At 44.3% G+C, this 18,724-nt stretch overlaps 1 protein-coding gene across 3 annotated transcripts in view; it reads right to left on the bottom strand.

Moving 5' to 3' along the window:
• Positions 1-5,923: 5,923 nt before the first annotated feature.
• SCOC (short coiled-coil protein) overlaps positions 5,924-18,724 on the bottom strand; it is a 62,554-nt gene continuing 49,753 nt past the window's right edge. For all 3 annotated transcript variants that reach the window (XM_029596624.1, XM_029596541.1, XM_029596712.1), the window contains one exon: positions 5,924-7,170. In XM_029596624.1, the coding sequence (XP_029452484.1) occupies positions 7,028-7,170 (143 nt within the window). In that variant the 3' untranslated portion in view covers positions 5,924-7,027. The remainder of the gene's footprint in view (positions 7,171-18,724) is intronic.

Below are 18,724 nucleotides of genomic sequence, written 5' to 3'. Positions count from 1 at the left end.
TTTCTGAAGGGCTTGCTTCACCTCAAGCCTCCACTGCGGCCCCTTCTTGGGACCTCAATCTGGTTTTGTGTCGGCTCAGGAAACCACCATTCGAACCTCTTCACTGTGACCTTCGCTATCTCACATGGAAAGTGATTTTCCTTCTGGCAATCACTTTGGCTGGCAGAGTTAGTGAATTACAGGCTCTAATTACGTATCCGCCTTACACTAATCTTTTGCAGGACCAGGCAGTACTCCACACTCACCCTAAATTCTTGTCTAAGGTAGTTTCGGACTTTCATCTCAATCAATCCATTATCCCAGGCCCCATTCCAATCCAGGAGAACAGGCTCTGCATACCCTTGACTGTAAACGGGCGCTAGCATTCTACCTAGACCGTACAACTGCCCACAGGGAAAGCACCTAATTGTTTGTCTCTTTCCATCCTAACAAGTTAGGGCAGCCCGTGGGTAAGCAGACTCTATCCTCCTGGCTGGGAACTGCATATCCTTTTGCTATCAGCAAGCGGGCATTCCATTTCAAGACAGTGTTAAAGCACACTCTGTGAGGGCCATGGCGACTTCAGTAGCACACCTACGATCGGTGCCACTTCCTGACATTTGCAGGGCTGCTACCTGGAGTTCTCTCCACACCTTTGCAGCCCACTATTGCTTGGACAAGGCCGGAAGATAAGATTCCATCTTCGGCCAGTCTGTCCTTCGTAATCTATTTGCAACATGACGTACCAACACCCTTCCGCCTGCCCGTTAGGGTTCAGGATGCCCTCGGCCAAATTCCACCCCAGTCCTAGTGCCTTGCACACCTGGGTACGTTTGGTGTATTCTCAGACATCCTCAGCTCGGTACTCACCCATATGTGAGGACTACCATCCTGCTTGTCCTGTGAGAAAGCAAAATGTTGCTTACCTGTAATAGGTGTTCTCACAGGACAGCAGGATGTTAGTCCTCACAAAACCCGCCCGCTGCCCCGCGGTGTTGGGTTCGTAACGTTTTCTTATTTTATTTTTCGACACTACCTGTAGCTTTTAAACAAGACTGAAGCGGGACCCCTGCTGGCTGCAGGGTTAGTGCCATGCTGGGCATGCCCATTAGGGGCCAGTCAAAGTTCTGGAAACTTTTACAAAAGTGTTCTGTGATTGGGCTCCATCCTGTGATGTCACCCATATGTGAGGACTAACATCCTGCTGTCCTGTGAGAACACCTGTTACAGGTAAGCAACATTTGCTATCCATGCTGGCCTCCTAACTTCAAAATCCGCCAAAATCCAGCTCGCTGAGACTTCCACACCAAACATGCCCAAAATTCCCGCCAGAGCGCCGACTGTTGGACGCAGGAGCGCCAAGGCGTCGAAGTGGGCACCGGTGCACCAAGATATCGACGCTGGCGCCGACGCATCAATGCAGCCGCCGACGCATCAATGCAGGCGCTGAGCGCGCCAAAGCATGGATGCTGATGAGCCGTGGCCTCACTCTTAGGTTCGGCATATCCATTGCAACATTAAATGGGGGCACAGCAGAAGCCGGAAGATGAGCGCAAGGCTCACCAAGTGCGCCGGAGCATTGGCGCGGGCACCAGACACGCCAAGACATCACACGGGTGCAGAGCGTGCAAACGCAATTGTGCTCGTCCAGCACCTAACACCAAGGCGTGTGTGTAAAAAAAAAAAAAAAGGGAGCGCAACACATAGCCGGATTGTGAGCACAGGGATCATCAAACATGCCAGACTATGGGCACGGGCACCGGTTGCGCCAGAACTTCAATACGGGTGCCAAGCATACGGATCCTCAACCTCCAAAACCCCGGTCAGGTCTTTAGGAATCATAAGGCTCCCCTCATTACCTCTGGGGTAAAGTTGCCCACTTATTTCCCAAGCTGAAATCACATTACATTAAATCAATGAGCTTCTAAAAAAAAAATAATAATAACAGATGCGGAATGACTTCTCTCAAGAACATTCTTCATTCCCTCATCTTGGGGGTCGCACTGCCTTCGAAACAGGCATATGCTTACATATTGACACACCGCGTTACCTCGTTTTTCCAGGCGGACAACCATTCTGCCATACAAGTTTTCTAGGCAGCCTTACTTCTTCCCACAAGATTTCACCAAATACTAGGCACTGATAGTGCCGCACCATTCGTCGTCAGAGGGAGTAATGTTTCCCTATCTAGACGATAGTTTCCTAGTGCCATTCATTCCAGTGCTACCAAGCAGCAGTCTTTGCAGACGATTCTTGCCTAGACAATCTAGGCCTCCTAATCCACTACAAAAAAAAAAGGGGAAAAGAAGTCAACACTGCAGTCTATTCAAACTGCAATTCATAGGAGCCTACATCGCAAAGTTTACGACAAGGCTTTTCTACCTCACCCGAGAGCATTAACTCTCTCAACATGTTCTACAACTCTACTTCACAGTACTACAGTAACAACCCGCCAGACCATAACTGTTTCTGGGACACGTAGGGCAGCCACCTACATAGTTCCGTATACGCGTCTGCATATCCGCCGCCTGCAATGCGGCCTCAGGCACCAGTGGTCTCCATTTTTCTACATTCATTGACCACTCAAATTCCTTGGCCTGCAGTAAAAAAAAAAAAAATGGACTCACAATGGTGGCTATTCCCGTTGACATTTCAACGGGCTCACCCTGTCTTCCCTGTGACATCAAATAATACTCACCACAGCATCTGAACAAATTTCAGGCACAAGCTCTATCGACTTTGTACAAACACACACTGCACATAAACCTTCAGGATTCCCTACAAGGGAAAGATAGTCATGATTCACACAGAATCAGACTTTTTTTTTTTTTTTAAACAGAGTATTCGGCTCCTGGAACCTCTACGAAGAGGCAGTTCAGAGTCTGGATCATGCTCATCGAATATCTATCTCACTTCAATCAATTATCTGCCCGGAATTAACGATTCCAGACGGACAAACTCAACATCAATTTTGCTCCCACAAAGGGAAACCAACTACAAAGGTAACTCAAGACATATTCTCACTAAGGCCTCTCACTAAAGTGTATCTCTTGCCACACTGTACAACAGAAAAATGGAGAACTTTATTTGATTTCTCTGAACTCACTCAGATGTCAGGTGCCTTTCTCATCGATTGGTCACAAAGCATATTTATGCATTCCCTCCGATACCACTCATCTCTCGAACACTCCAGAGATGCATAGAAGACCAGGCGAATCTGCCATATAGCATATATACATACAAAAAACCAAGCGCATCTGTTCCTTATCACGCCAACATAGCCAAGACGTCCATGGTACGGTTTCCTACGATGGCTTTTGATCCGCAACCCAATTCTCCTGGATGCAGCTCATAGCTTCTTACCTAAGACAAGGAAACATCCTCTCCATGCCTCCCTACACCTTATGGCATGGAGATTAACTAGCTCGCTTATCTACATTGTTCTCCTATCCTCAGGACAACTCTCCATCACATTCAAGTACCAGGAAGGTTGTCCTGCTGCGCTTTGTCTTCCTACCTGGCCGACCTTTGTCCTACCTCCATCTATGATGCAGCAAGGGCATTTTTAAGGTCAATTTTTATGGTCCTGTAAAGCACCATTACAGCTTATCACCTTCCTCTAGAGGACGGACCTCTTTCATGTTATTCCTTGGTTTACATATTCATGTAGGGACTATTGCACCAAAGCAGAGATTGCTGTTAAACCACAATCCATCTAATGTAATTACTATCACCTTCAGTGAGGAAAACTTTTTTTTGCTCTCATATACCAGACCTCATATACAGGCATGAATTGTAATGCTAAATAGCATATGATTGATGTGCCAGATGTTATAATCATAGGTCATTAATGAGTATTTTAGTTTGCTTAGTGAGTCCAATGCACCAAATAGTGTTAGTGAGGATATTATGCAATTGCACAGATTGTTGAAACACGTATTTTAAGGCGTGTTAAGGCCTTAAAGGCCTTAACACGCCTTAAAATACGTGTTCAAAGGCGTGTTCAAAGGCGGCTTAAGGTGCCGGCTTCTTAAGCCGGCACCTTAAGCCGCCTTTGAACATCTATTTCGGCCCCCGATGAAGGCACAAGCCGAAACACGGATCCAGTGTCGGCCTTTTCTCCATACTAGCCTCGCATGAAGAACATGGCATTTCTTCACCGTGCAAATAAGCTAAGTTCATATTATTGAAAGTTGGAAATTGCGATTGAAAGTTGGAAATTTTTAAAATACGTGTTTCAACAATCTGTGCAATTGCATAATATCCTCACTAACACTGTTTGGTGCATTGGACTCACTAAGCAAACTAAAATACTCATTAATGACCTATGATTATAACATCTGGCACATCAATCATATGCTATTTAGCATTACAATTCATGCCTGTATATGAGGTCTGGTATATGAGCAAAAAAAAGTTTTCCTCACTGAAGGTGATAGTAATTACATTAGATGGATTGTGGTTTAACAGCAATCTCAGCTTTGATTAATCTGGCTGCTACCACACACTGAATTCTTTGAGAGTTTTCACGGAGGGACTATTGCACCTACATCCACCTTTACAAAACCACTGGTGCCGTGGCACATTAACGTGGATCTCAAACAGCTAATGCTTTCTTCCTTTGCACCTCTACACATTTGTCAACTTTGATACCTCTCATAGAAGGTGCTTTCCTGGTCAATTTAACTCCTATGAGAAGACTAAGTGAATTATTTATTTATTTATTTTAATTACAAGCATTGGTTCACTACCCTCTTTATCTTCAATTTTCACCATGGCAAGGTGACCTTGCGCACTTACCCAAAATTTCTACTATCGGTAATATAAAGTTTCCGCATTAACCAAACTATCACCTTATCCAAGTTCCATCCAAACCTCTTGCAATTAACAATAAGACAAGGTTACATACTTTTGATTGTAAACATGCGCGGGCATACTACAAAAAGAGCACTCTGCCACCCAATCGACCCTCACAAATGTTTTCTTCGTCAATCCAAATATTCAAGGGCGACCAGTGGCGGGAACAACTTTATCCAAAGAGATATCCCATTATATCTTTTTTCAGCGATAATAGAAAGTCGCACACGCTATCTACGACCCTAAGGACACATCATGTCCATGAGATGACAACCTCGATTGCTTCTCTCTCCATCAAGTACCTCTCATATGCATCTGTGAAGCGGCGACACTGTCACCACTACACACTTTTCACATTCCACCAGTGTTTACACAAACAGACGGTGGATGACCCCTTTGTGAAGGACTATCCTATAAAAGTGCAAAAATTCCACACAAATACAGCTTTCATAGGAACTGTCCGCCACTATTATCGTATTGAGCAAAAAAAAAAATATGTAAATTAAAGGACACATACTAACTATTCAATACGTCAGCTGGGGACTCCCATACAGCATGGCTAATTCAGCTGCTTATCAACGTGAAAAGAGCAAATTTGCATACCATAAATGGTGTTTTCCGTAGATAGCAGATGAATTAGCTATGCTGGCCCGCCTGCCTCCCCAGACAGTTCTAGTACACCTACCTTGCTTTGATACTGACTGAGGAGCCTGAGGTAATCCTGTCAGGATACAGGAGGGAGGGAGTACCTAGCTAAAAGTCTTTACTAGACTTTGAGAACTCCGCCACCTAGTGGCACAGAGGACGTACCCATACAGCATGGCTAATTCATCTACTATCTATGGAAAACACAGTTTACGGTAAGCAAACTTGCTCTTATCAAGGAACTTATTTATTATCATCTGTTAACTTAATAAATAGCATTTTTCTGGTTTATACATTGCTATTTCTGGTTTCTTATTAAGTATGGGATGCCTTTGCACCCCCTAAATACATGGTCATTCTTAGGTGTTCAAATGCATGATATTAAATGCAGTAAAATCACAACCATGGGATAAGATTAAAGTCCCATCAAAAAAGTAATCTGAACTTTTACATAACAAACATTTATTTTTATTACTATTAACAATTAAAGACCATTCCGTATAATCAACATTGCACTGTCCAGTCTAGAATGCTGCATCTCAGGATCTATTCGAGAGAAAGCATAAACATCTTCACACCTATTTTCTCTTAACTAATACTACATAAGTCTAAAATTTCATAAATATCTCTAACACAACTCAAAAAATAATGAACTTGCTCTGTGAGAAAGGCCAAAGGTTTTGTTAAGATTTTTTTTTTAAGAATAGCTTCATTAAGTACATACGGAATGACACTCTTTGTATATCAGGAAAATACTGGTTCCCTCTTGCATCATAGCAGCTGTCGGGGTATTATTTTCCAATCTGTCAATATATGCATACTGTAAACTTCACTGTAAATCCATATTTAGCATACAGATTTAGAGAGAGGGACTAAAGGATAAAGTGAGTGAGTTAAAATACAGATTCAGAAAATATTCAATTACTAACAAACCATATTTTTCCAACTGATATCATGCACTGAAATTAATCTAGTCCAAATCTATTCTGTCAAAGATAACCTTCAGTTTGATTTTGAAACATGCAAACAGAAGCTGGCTATCTCCAATTTAAAACAAAAGTAATTCTGTTCAGAACGTGGTATATATATATATAAGCCTAGTTGCAGTCTCTATACTAGTCTTCACACGGTTAGGCTAAAATATTGTGTAACTCATAAGCCTCCAGCAGTTTATATAATGTAGTGCTTCTTAAGTGCCACTAAAGAATCCAGTGCAACATACACTAAATAACTTGTACAGCCAGAAATATTTACTGCAAATTTTTAATGTCTGCCTATCCCAAGAGGTGCTTTCCATCTTACTTCCAGTCGAGCCATGAGTGGAGAGGCATTGTAGGCATCGGTCTAACAAACACAACACACTAATCTGTTGCTTTTCCAGGTAACGCCCTGCCCCACAATTAGTTACAGGCTTGAAAGTGGGATATTTCTGTCTCCATGAAAAGTACCGTTATTATTACTTTAACATTTGAACTGAATCTAGCTGAAGCGCATGTACAAAAAAACCTGCCAGCAGTACTGCAATGAGGTAAATGGGGACTTGACACTACTTCCGTTTGCTTTTGGTGTCGGTTGTTTGGAAAACACTAGAAGCTGACATGAGGTTTTCAATATATTGTCCAAGAACTTGATTTTCAGACTTCAGTTTCAGGTTTTCTTCTTTTACTGCATCTACTCGTGCCGAAAGATCTATGAAAAAAGAGCACACAATAACATTTCAGAATTTGTTTCTAAAAATCATACATGGCTGAGCTCTAACATATAAACCTTATTTAAGCCTTCCCTGTACACAATTATCACATTCTACTTGATATCCTCTAGTCACTGACTATACTTAAGCAGCCTTGAATTAACACTGTGTCATCATATTGCTAGTGTTCTGTTATGTAACAATTGTTTTATCTCTGAATTTCAATTCAGTGTATTCATTTGCAAGCATACAAAACAGATGTCTAGGCCAGTGGTTCTCAACCTTTTTTTGGCCGGGACACATCTGACAGAGGGTTCTCACATGCGTGACACACTGAACATGTGACCATCATGGGGCTAAATGTAAACATGCACTCTGCAACCACAGGAATCCCCTCAACCCCCAGCAATGAGTGCAGAGCAGATCTAGGGCATTACCCTGTACAACTCTCCATACAAAAAAGATATTCTGGTTCTGATGACATCCCAGTAAAAGTAAAACAAACTCCCTTTACTACCAGGCACAATAGCCTTCCTTATCAAAAGACAGTAATTTACCACTAATGCATATCCTATTGAGAAAACACAACAAATAAGATTGATACAAATGCCTACATGCTAGTTAAATACCTCACCTCGCTCACACACCATTCACCAAGTACAGAAAAACCAGAAATTATAAATATGGAGACAGAAATTGGAATGGAAAACCAAAAAAGCTGCTCTGCATGCAGTGCGAACCTGGAGAAATGGAAAGAGAAATATAGCACCTAATATAATCCCAGGATCTGCAATAATGCACACAAACTAATCCACACAAAGTTACACCTGCATTATGGAATACACTCAAACAGTAACAACCCTATCTAAGAAATACAAATATTAAACCAGGCCGTAAACACTAATACATTTCCTATTGGGAAAACAGAATAAGCCAAGCTGCTATAGAGCCCCACAGAAATAATTGTAAAGCTATACTAAAAATGTTACAAAACAGCTGCTGAACAGAATAACATCCAACAATTAAAAACTCATAAAAATTATTAAAACGTGTCCAAATATCAATAAAATATTTCAAAACAGACATTGCATAATACCCAATAATTAAAATGGCAGTCAATCAAGAAAAATAAATTTAAAAAGCCACCTTTACTTACCCTCTCCAGAAACTCTCCTACTCCTTTCCCTTCCAGGCCAATAGCACTCACCAGAAGCAGCAAGGGCTGCTGAAGCTCTGTCCTCACAGTCCTAGCGCCCACAACCAGTCACTCACACACACACCCCCAATTAGACCCCACGACCAGTCTCGGTCTCTCTCACACCAGTCATCTTCCTGACCAGTCTCTCTCTCAATCACACTCATGGTCTCCTATATACAAGCTCTCAATCACACACAAATGCTCTCGCACCCATTCACACCTACACACACAAGCTCTCACCCAAGCACCCATTCACACCCACAGACACCAGCTCTCACCCAGGCTTCCATTCACACCCAAACACACCAGCTCTCGCCCAGGCACTCATTCACACACAGACACATCAACTCTCAGCAAAAACGTATTCTTTCTTCACTGCAGGGATGGGCTCCAGTTCTGCCTCGGCTTTATTCCGGCGGGCCTTGTTTTTGCGCCACCATGGGAATTGGACTCCCGTGGTGGCCTCGGTCAGGATCGGGTTTCCTCTTTGCCGCCACGGGCTGTGGCAACCTTGCTTAGTTGGGTTTCCTCTTCACCGCCACAGGCTGTGACGGTCTTACTTAGTCGGGGTTGGGTTTCCTCTTCGCCACCATGGGCTGAGGCGGCCTTGCTTCGTCGGAGTTCAACACTTATATTCCTCCCACCCCACCCCCGGGGCATTCTGATGCCTGCCTCACCGGCCAATCAAAGGCTTCCTCCCTTCTTCCTACTCCCACTGGTAGGTAGAAGGGAGGAGGTTTCCAATTGGCCTTGGCGGGGGCAGGCAGAATGAAGGAGGCTTCCTATTGGGCAATGGGGGTGGGAAGAAAGGAGGCTTCCAATTGGCCCGCGGGGGCTAGAAAAAGGGATAAGGGAAGGGCAATGGGACACCGGGAGATGTGACACACCTGCCGGTGTTTGGCGACACACTAGTGTGTCACGACACACCAGTTGAGAAGCACTGGTCTAGGCTATAAGTTGAAATGTCTAAGTTGATCCCTTCTCTCCCACTGACATACTGTTTGACCCTGGACATGTTATTCTTGCTTCCTTGTGGCTTTGATTCTCTAACTTATTGGTTCTCGGCTGGAGGGTAAAAGGCAAAGGAAGATTAACAAAAAGAACTATGTACATACCACCAGGGTTGGGCAAACTTTTTTTTTTTTTTTTTTTTTAAACAGGGCCACATTACTGGTGCTTATTGAAACAGGGGGATCCCCTTAGAGCCCCATGGGGGTGGTGGGGGGAGGCGGACAGTTAATGTAGCAAGTACACTGCACAGCGACAACAAAAGCTGCAACCATACTAATAAGATTACCGTAATTCAAACCAGTTTATAAACAGAACATTTAAGTAAACACCCATAAAATATTTCAACACAAGATATATCAATTAATACCCAATAATTAAAACTAGTAAGGATTTTAAAAAATTCCCCACTTTCCATACCTGGGAACTTTTAATTTTCAGATGCCCTGGGATTGTCGTAGCTTAGTTACGCAGGCAGAGAAGAAGAGGGGTTGTTGCAAACACAAGTGCTCTATTTCTTTCTCACACACACAAGCACATGCACATACACACCAGGCTCTCACACCCATACAAACACATAATGCTATCAACCAGTACACACTGCTCTCTCACCCATACCACACACCCCCCAACACTCTCTCACCCCTATAAACACACATACACCCAATGATCTCTCACCTACATACACACACACTCAATGCTCCCTAATCTATAGACCCACACATACAACGCTCTCACCCATACACACATATACCCTCAATGCTCTCACCCATACAAAAAAAACCACACCCAATGCTCCCTCATCCATACAAAAAAAAAAACACACCCAATGCTCTCACACACAAAAAAAAAAAAAAAAAAGACACTGTCACCCATATACACATAGAAGAGAAGAGGATGCGGCTCCTCTCAGCGCCGCATCCTCTTCTCGCTCAGCTGACCCGGAGAGCGTGCAGGCCTGCGCGATCGGCGCAAGGAACCCACCGGGGTAAGGCCTAAACTTTTGAACACTTACCCCAGCGGGTCCGCTCGGCCGCCCACGAGGCTCCCTCCGCCTGCCCGAAGCCGTCCGGCTGCAGTGCTCCGCCCCTCAGTGACAGAGCAGCCAATCGGGATCCTCTTCTAGGGCTTCAAAGCCCAGCTCCTCTCGGCGCCGTGCGCCGAAGGAGCGCGACAAAGGGGCCCGCCCCTTCGTGCGCCTCCTTCAAGCCTCATACCTTTGCTTATCCTGCGCAATTTTGCACTATTTTGTACAATTTTCATCATTTATTATTGCATTTTTTGCCTCCCTCTTACCCTACCGCTCTTCCTGGGAGCCTGGTCCACGCCTTTCCTCTCTGACCACCTAATCCAACCCCCAAGGCCCTTGCACCCTCCACCATGCCCCCCCCCTCGCCCACCCCGACCCCACTTCATTCCCCATTCCCCGTATTCACCTCCCCCTGTGCAGACTACAACCTTCGCCCTTCTACCACCCTCCAGCCCAACGTAAATCCCTCATACCCATCCTTGTCTCCCCCCTGACACAACTTATCGGCCTCGTCACCTTATCCCTCATGCTTATCAATGCTCACTCCCTTACCAAAAAAACCCACATCCTTGACGACCTCCTTCAAGACCATCAACCTGACATCTGTGCAGTCACTGAGACCTGGCTCAAATGCACTGACACAGTCATCTTGAACCAGCTCCCCACCTCCTCCCACGACATCTTCTCCCTCCCCAGACCCAAAAAGAAAGGGGGTGGTATCCTTCTTATTGCCAAAAAAAACCCTCAAACTTAGATCCCTGAACATTAACCCTCCACCCAAACTGGAAGCTGGTATTTTCAAATCCCCCAACCTCCAAGTTTGCCTCATCTACGCCCCCCCTGGCCTCCTAGAACAAAACCCCTCCCCACTCATTGAACTTGTATCCAAGAACATAAACTGTGAAAAGCCTGCCATACTTCTGGGAGACTTCAATCTCCATGTAGACTCCTCCCCCCACTCCCCCTCCTGTGAAACCTTCCTTATGGCCCTCCAAGCCCTAGGCTTCAACTCAAACCATCTCAACCCCCACACACAAAATGGGACACACCCTTGATCTCATTTTCACCAATTCCTATATCCACGTCCCTTCTCCCCCTACCTGCACCCCTGTACCATGGTCCGACCATGCCCTCATTGAGACCCGCCTCACCTTTGACACATCCCTCTCCTGCAACCCCCCTCTCACCAACACCTCCTTCTCATACCGCAAAGCATGCTCATCGGATGAGCTCTCCACAGCCCTCTCCGACTCCCTGTTTAATCTTGACCTCTCCTCACCTGACACTGCACTCACATCCTGGGTCAAGACCACCCAAGACATAGCTGACAAAATCTGTCCCCTTATCACTCGACAACAACGCACCCCCCACTCCAATCATAAACCCTGGTACACTACTGAACTACACAATCTGAAACACGACCTTAGAAAGAAAGAAAGAGCTTGGCGTAAAGACCCCACCCCACAGCGCTCTCTCTCCTATAAATCCCTCCTACACACATATCGCATAGCCATTCAAAACACCAAATGTGACTTCTACTCCTCCAAAATCCACCAATACACCTTCAACCCCAAAGCCCTTTTCTCCTACGTAGCAACCCTCACCAACCCCCTCATCCCCAATGTTTCTGAAGACGACACCAGCACGAAATGCGAAGAACTGCTCTTTTCTTCCACAATAAAATCGCCAACATACTCCTCCGCTTCCCCCCCACAACCCCCCAAACCCCCCACCCCTTCACAACCCACCATAATCCCTCCCCCCTCGACTCCTTAGAACTCACCACACCCAAGGAAATTGAGGCTATAATTAAAAAATCTAAGCCCGCATCCCACCCCTCTGACACTATACCCACTAAAAATCTCATTTCCATCCCCAATACCATTGAGTCTCCCATAGCTGACCTAATCAACTGCTCCCTCTCCACAGGCTCCATTCCTGACCCCCTTAAACATGCGATAGTCAAGCCCCTGCTTAAGAAGCCCTCACTAGACCCCAAAGACCCTACGAACTACCGTCCCATCTCCAATCTTCCTTTCATTTCAAAAATCATGGAGAAGGTAGTCAATACACAGCTCACGACATTCCTCGAGGACTACAACATACTCCACACAGCACAGTTTGGTTTTCGCAAAAATTTGAGTACCGAAACCCTCCTCCTATCCCTTACAGACTTCCTCCTCACCGGCCTCGACCACGGACACAATTTCCTCATTGCCTTCCTCGACATATCCGCCGCCTTCGACACTATAAGCCACGACCTCCTCATTGCCCGCCTAACCGACATTGGCATTTCTGGTACTGCACTCCTATGGTTTAAATCCTATCTATCTAACAGATGCTTCTCTGTTAAACTTGGCTCCTCTGAATCCTCACGCTTCACCCTCTCATATGGTGTACCCCAGGGCTCCTCCCTGTCCTCTATACTATTTAACATTTACCTCCTCCCCCTCTTTCATCTTCTAACAGAACTTGGACTCAAATTCTATATTTACGCTGATGACGTCCAGATCATTATTCCCACTCGCAACTCTCTTGCCGCTACTCTATGTTTCTGGGAAAACTGCCTTTCTGCCATTAACATCTTACTCTCCTCAATGCAACTTGCCCTCAACTCTACCAAAACCGAACTACTCCTCATTCACAACCACCACACATTTAAACTGGCCACTCCCACTGACCCTCTGACCGCTTCCCTCCTCTCGCAACCTTCAGTTCGAAATTTAGGGGTCCTCATCGATCCTCATCTGAACCTCAAAAACCACATCACCTCTGTTATTAAGGGAGGTTTCTACAAGCTCTTGGTCCTGAAAAAGCTCAAGCCACTCCTCCACACCCACGACTTCAAAACTGTCATTCATGCCACACTCACATCTAAGCTAGATTACTGCAATTCCCTCTATCTTGGCCTTCCTTCCTCCACCATCAGACCCCTCCAGATTCTGCAAAATGCTACAGCAAGGATCATTAGTAACACACGTAAATCTGAGCACATTACCCCTGTCCTTAAAAGCCTACACTGGCTCCCCATCTCCTTCCGCATCCTGTTCAAAACCTTCACCATCTTACACAAAGCTATCTACAAACACAACTCCTCCTGGCTCAATGAACCCCTCCAACCCACACAATCCTCCCGCCCTACCAGAACAATCCACAAATGTACCCTGCTCATCCCCCCCCCTCAAAAACGCCCACCTCTCAGTTACAAGAAATCGTGCTTTCTCTATTCCCGGCCCCACGCGCTAGAATGACCTACCACCCAGTCTTCGTATGGAACCCTGCCCTCTCAAATTTAGAAAACTACTAAAAACGTGGCTCTTTCATCAAGCCTTCCCGGATTAACCTCCCTTGACTCCCCAGCTTCCTCACTACCCGGTATACGTGCCTTGTATATTTACCCCTTGTATAATCACCCCTTGTATATTTATACTCCTTTAACAATAATAATATATTTTTCTCTTGAACCATAGTTAACCTTGTTACTTATATGTTTTGTTCCTCTCCTCCTACTTGTTGGGGTCTCCTCCCGACCCCCAGTTAATCTCCCCCCCCCCCCCCCCCCCCGTTATTTGTAATTTCCACCTTTTTGTTATCATGTAAACCGACATGATGTGTATTTTAATGTCGGTATAGAAAAATTGTTAAATAAATAAATAAAGTGCTCTCACCCATACATACACACACACACACACACACACAAGCACTCTCACCCCTAGATACACACACACACAAATGCTCTCATCCATATACACAGCTTTCACCCATGCACACACACCCAAAAGTTCTCACCCATACACATACAACTCTTAGCCATACAAGAAAATACAATGCTCTCTCACCCACACACATCTCTCTCCATACATGCTTTCTCACTCATACCCACAGCTCCCACCCACACTCTTAGAACATAAGAACATAAGAAATTGCCATGCTGGGTCAGACCAAGGGTCCATCAAGCCCAGCATCCTGTTTCCAACAGAGGCCAAAACCAGGCCACAAGAACCTGGCAATTACCCAAACACTAAAAAGAACCCATGCTACTGATGCAATTAATAGTGGCTATTCCCTAAGTATAATTGATTAATAGCCATTAATGGACTTCTCCTCCAAGAACTTATCTAAACCTTTTTTGAACCCAGCTACACTAACTGCACTAACCACCTCCTCTGGCAACAAATTCCAGAGCTTTATTGTGCGTTGAGTAAAAAAGACACACACAAAGGGCCAGATTTTATAATCTACGCCCTATTTTATAACATGCAAGCGCAGCCTTACGCCCGATGAGCTCTAGGGGTGCCCCGATGGCGTTCCCCGTTCACTCCGAGGCCTCGGAGGGAACTTTCCTTCTATCCCCCCCTACCTTTATTTTATGATTTACGCCTGCCTCTGGGCAGGCGTAGGTTGCGCACGGCCACTGTGCCGGAGGCCTCGGTCACGCCCTGCCCCGCCCCTTTTTTCAAGCCCCGGGACATACGCTAGTCCCGTGGCTTGCGTGCGTCACTGAACCTTTGCAAAATAGGCTCGGCGCGTGCAGGGGCACTTTTTCGGGGTTATGCGCGTACATTACATACGTAACCCTTTGAAAATCTGCCCCAAAATGCTATCTCGTCCACCCATACACAAACACACACCTTCTTTCACTCACTTTTCTCTGTCTTCAGCTCCTTCAGCCAACCCAAATGTGGCCATGAGAAGAGCCATGCTACACCGTTCCTCAGTTCCTTCAAAATGACATCAACAGAAATAGAAAATATACTCAAAAAAGAGACTGGCCAGATACCCCTCTGACACACTTCCCACCAAAGCCCTACTAATGATCCCCAAATGCATTGCGAAGCCCATTGCCGATTTCATCAACTCCTCAATCTCCACAGGAATCATTCCCGATCCTCTCAAACAAGCCACCGTCAAACCCCTTCTTAAGAAGCCCACCCTCAACCCCAATGACCTCTCCAACTTCCACCCCATCTCTAACCTCCCTTTTCTATTGAAAGTATTCGAAAAAACAGTCAACATTCAACACTCTGACCACCTTGAAAAACACAGCATCCTATTCCCCTCTCAATTCGGATTTCGAAAGCTATACAACACTGAAACCCTCCTACTTTCATTCTCTGACACCATTCTAAGAGGCTTTGACAAAGGTCACTCGTACCTACTGGCACTTCTGGACATTTCAGCATCCTTTGACACGGTTAACCACAACATACTCCTATCACACCTCAGGTTGATTGGCATCACTGGCACCCCCTTCCTATGGTTCAAATCCTACCTCAATAACAAACTCTGCAAAATAAAAATTGACTATGAATCCAAACCTATCCACCTCTCCAGAGGCGTTCCACAAGGATCCTTCCTGTCGTCCACCCTATTCAATATCTATCTACTTCCCCCCTCTGCCAGCTCCTCTCTGACCTTGACCTCACACACTTCATATATGCTGATGATGTTCAAATTCTCATCCCTATCACTGACTCCCTGACCTCCACTATTCAAAGTTGGGAAAACGCACTTTATCCATCAACAGCCTCCTGACTTCACTACACCTCGCCCTTAATAATCTAAAACAGAACTACTCATAATCACTCTCCCGAACCATTCTAAGACCACCCCTTCTTCAACTGCTACCTTCTCTCTCTCAGCCCGAGATCTAGGTGTCTTAATAGATAATCACCTTAACTTACAAAAATTAATTGGCGCAATCATGAAAGATTGCTTCTTTAAGCTCAATACATTAAAAAAACGTAGACCCCTCAGCAACCTCCGGACAGTCCTGCAAGCTACAGTCATGTCCAAAATAGACTACTATAACTCCCTCCTCCTGGGCCTACCCAAAGCCACGCTCAAACCTCTCTAACTACTACAAAACTCAGCTGCGAGAATCCTCACAAGCTCTCGCAAATACGACCACATCACCCCTATACTCATAAATCTACACTGGCTACCCATCCAACAACGCATAACTTACAAGACACTCACATTACTTCACAAAACCCTTCACAACCAAAACATGCACTGGATGAAAGACAAGGTTTGCTTCCTCGCCACTAACAGACCCACTAGATCCTCTTACAAAGGTACCCTACATATCCCATCTCCGAAACATCTTCACCTAAGTCCACCAAGGAACGCGCATTCTCCATTGCTGGCCCTTATGCCTGGAATACTATGCCACCCGAACTCAGACTTGAGCAGTGTGCGCAGAAATTCTGAGTTAAGCTCAAAACTTGGCTATTTAAACAAGCCTTCCCTTAACCTCCCATGAACCCTTTTGCTGTGGAATTCATATGTTGATACTAGATACTCAAATTTTGCTTTTGTGTTATTAAGCCTGTATTTTGTATACCGGATACTGCATTTTGATCCTGTATATTTAAATCTGCTGTTGTGTTATTAACATGACCCCCTTCTACCTCCGAATTTACCTCCCAATTTAAGTTTGAACTTATTTCCTCTAACTATGTCTACCGTTGTTTAGCTACTTTTGCTACTGTATTTGTATATAGCTACACAACAGCTTTGTCGGCTGTTGTATAGCTTTATTTGCTACTATATATTAAGGTCCCTTATCCTTCTTGCTTGCTGCTCTCTTTCCCGTGCATCCTCCTCTCGCACCCCCCCGTTTTTATGACCCTGTTTTTTGTAACTGCTCTCTTCCTACTTCGTTCTCCATAATTAATTGTAAACCAGCATGATATCTCTGATGATGGTCGGTCAAGAAAAACTACAAAAATAAAATTAATAATGCTCCGCTGCGTGCAGTCAATTCTGGCAGGGACACAACCCTTCTTTTCTTCCTGCCATGATGCTCCTCCTCTTCCTGCCCCTTGCAAAGCTCTCTTAATGCTGCTATGCCTGAATGGGACTTTGCTGGCCGCAAACACCCAGGTCAATGTCATCAATATAGGCTCTTGATATCAGGCCATTGTTGATGACTTCATTGCAAAGTAACAGCAGGCCAGTTACAATGCAGGAAATTGCATAGAAAAGAGGGCTGGATAAAGTCTGTCACTGAGCTGGGTTTGGCCTGCAGGCCATAGTTTGCCCACCCCTGCAACAGACCATACCAAGGTCTAACATCGTAGCACCTTCTTTCATATATCTCCCATTTTATCTCTACCTGACCCTACAGTAAAGGCCAACTCTGAAGCAGGTCTAAAGTTATCAGCTAACAAAATCAGATATACATCTAAATTAGCCACATAACTGAATCCCTCCCCAGACCGCCCTTTTATATCGGGCTATAATTTATCCAGATAAGTATCTGAGCTTGCCAAATCTGAATACGGTCCTCATATTTTCTAGAATTAGACTGCTTAAATCTGTTTCCTATTTATCTTTTTACTTTCATTTTATAGTCCATTGTCCTCCTTTCCCCAGTGATGTTGCATTTATTCATTATTATGAGGAAAGGCTAAAGAGGTTAGGGCTCTTCAGCTTGGAGAAGAGACAGCTAAGGGGAGATATGATAGGAGGTCTATAAAATGAGTGGATTGAAACGGATAAAAGCAAATTGATTGCTTATGCTTTCAAAAGAACAAAGACTAGGGAACATACAATGAGGTTATTAGGTGATACATTTAAGACAAATAGGAGAAAATATTGTTTTACTCAGTGCCTAAACTCTGGAATTAGTTGTTGAAGGATGTGGTGAAATCTGTTAATGTAGCTGGGTTTAAAAAAGATTTAGACAAGTTATTGGAAGTAAAATCCATAAACCATTATTAAATTGGAATTGGTGAAATCCACTGCTTGTCCCTAGGATAAGCAGCATGGAATCTCTTAACCTTTTGGGATCCTGCCAGGTAATTGTGACCTGGATTGGCCACTGTCGAAAACAGGATGCTGGGCTTGATGGACCTTTGGTCTAATAGAGCATGGCAAAACTTCTTATATACTAACAATGCCAATATAACTTGTTTTACGTACTAATATTCCACTAAACACACTCTGATGATCCCTTTAGTAGTGAAACGTTATTGCTATAATCTTACTGAAACACAGATACCTCTTAATAATTATTCATGATTAACCAGATCAAATTAAATTGATATTATATTCCACAATAAAGTATTACTTTTTCAACATGCACTGTAATCTGGTACAATAATTCAAAAAGTTATAAATTACATGGTTAGATTAGATATTCCCTGTTATTAGCATCTGAAATTTTTTGCTTGTGTCAAGTTTAGTTTAATGTTGCATAAGTTTCTCTGTTAATTGTAATAAGTTGTTATAATTGTAAACCGGAGTGAAGGCTGCTAGCTATACCTCGGTATAAAAAAAACCTTGTAATTAATTAATTAATTAATTAAAT

Source organism: Rhinatrema bivittatum, chromosome 1 (genome assembly GCF_901001135.1).
Source record: "Rhinatrema bivittatum chromosome 1, aRhiBiv1.1, whole genome shotgun sequence".
Lineage (NCBI taxonomy): Eukaryota > Metazoa > Chordata > Amphibia > Gymnophiona > Rhinatrematidae > Rhinatrema > Rhinatrema bivittatum.
Note: the sequence above shows the minus strand (reverse complement) of the source record. Positions and strands in the feature narration are given on the sequence as shown.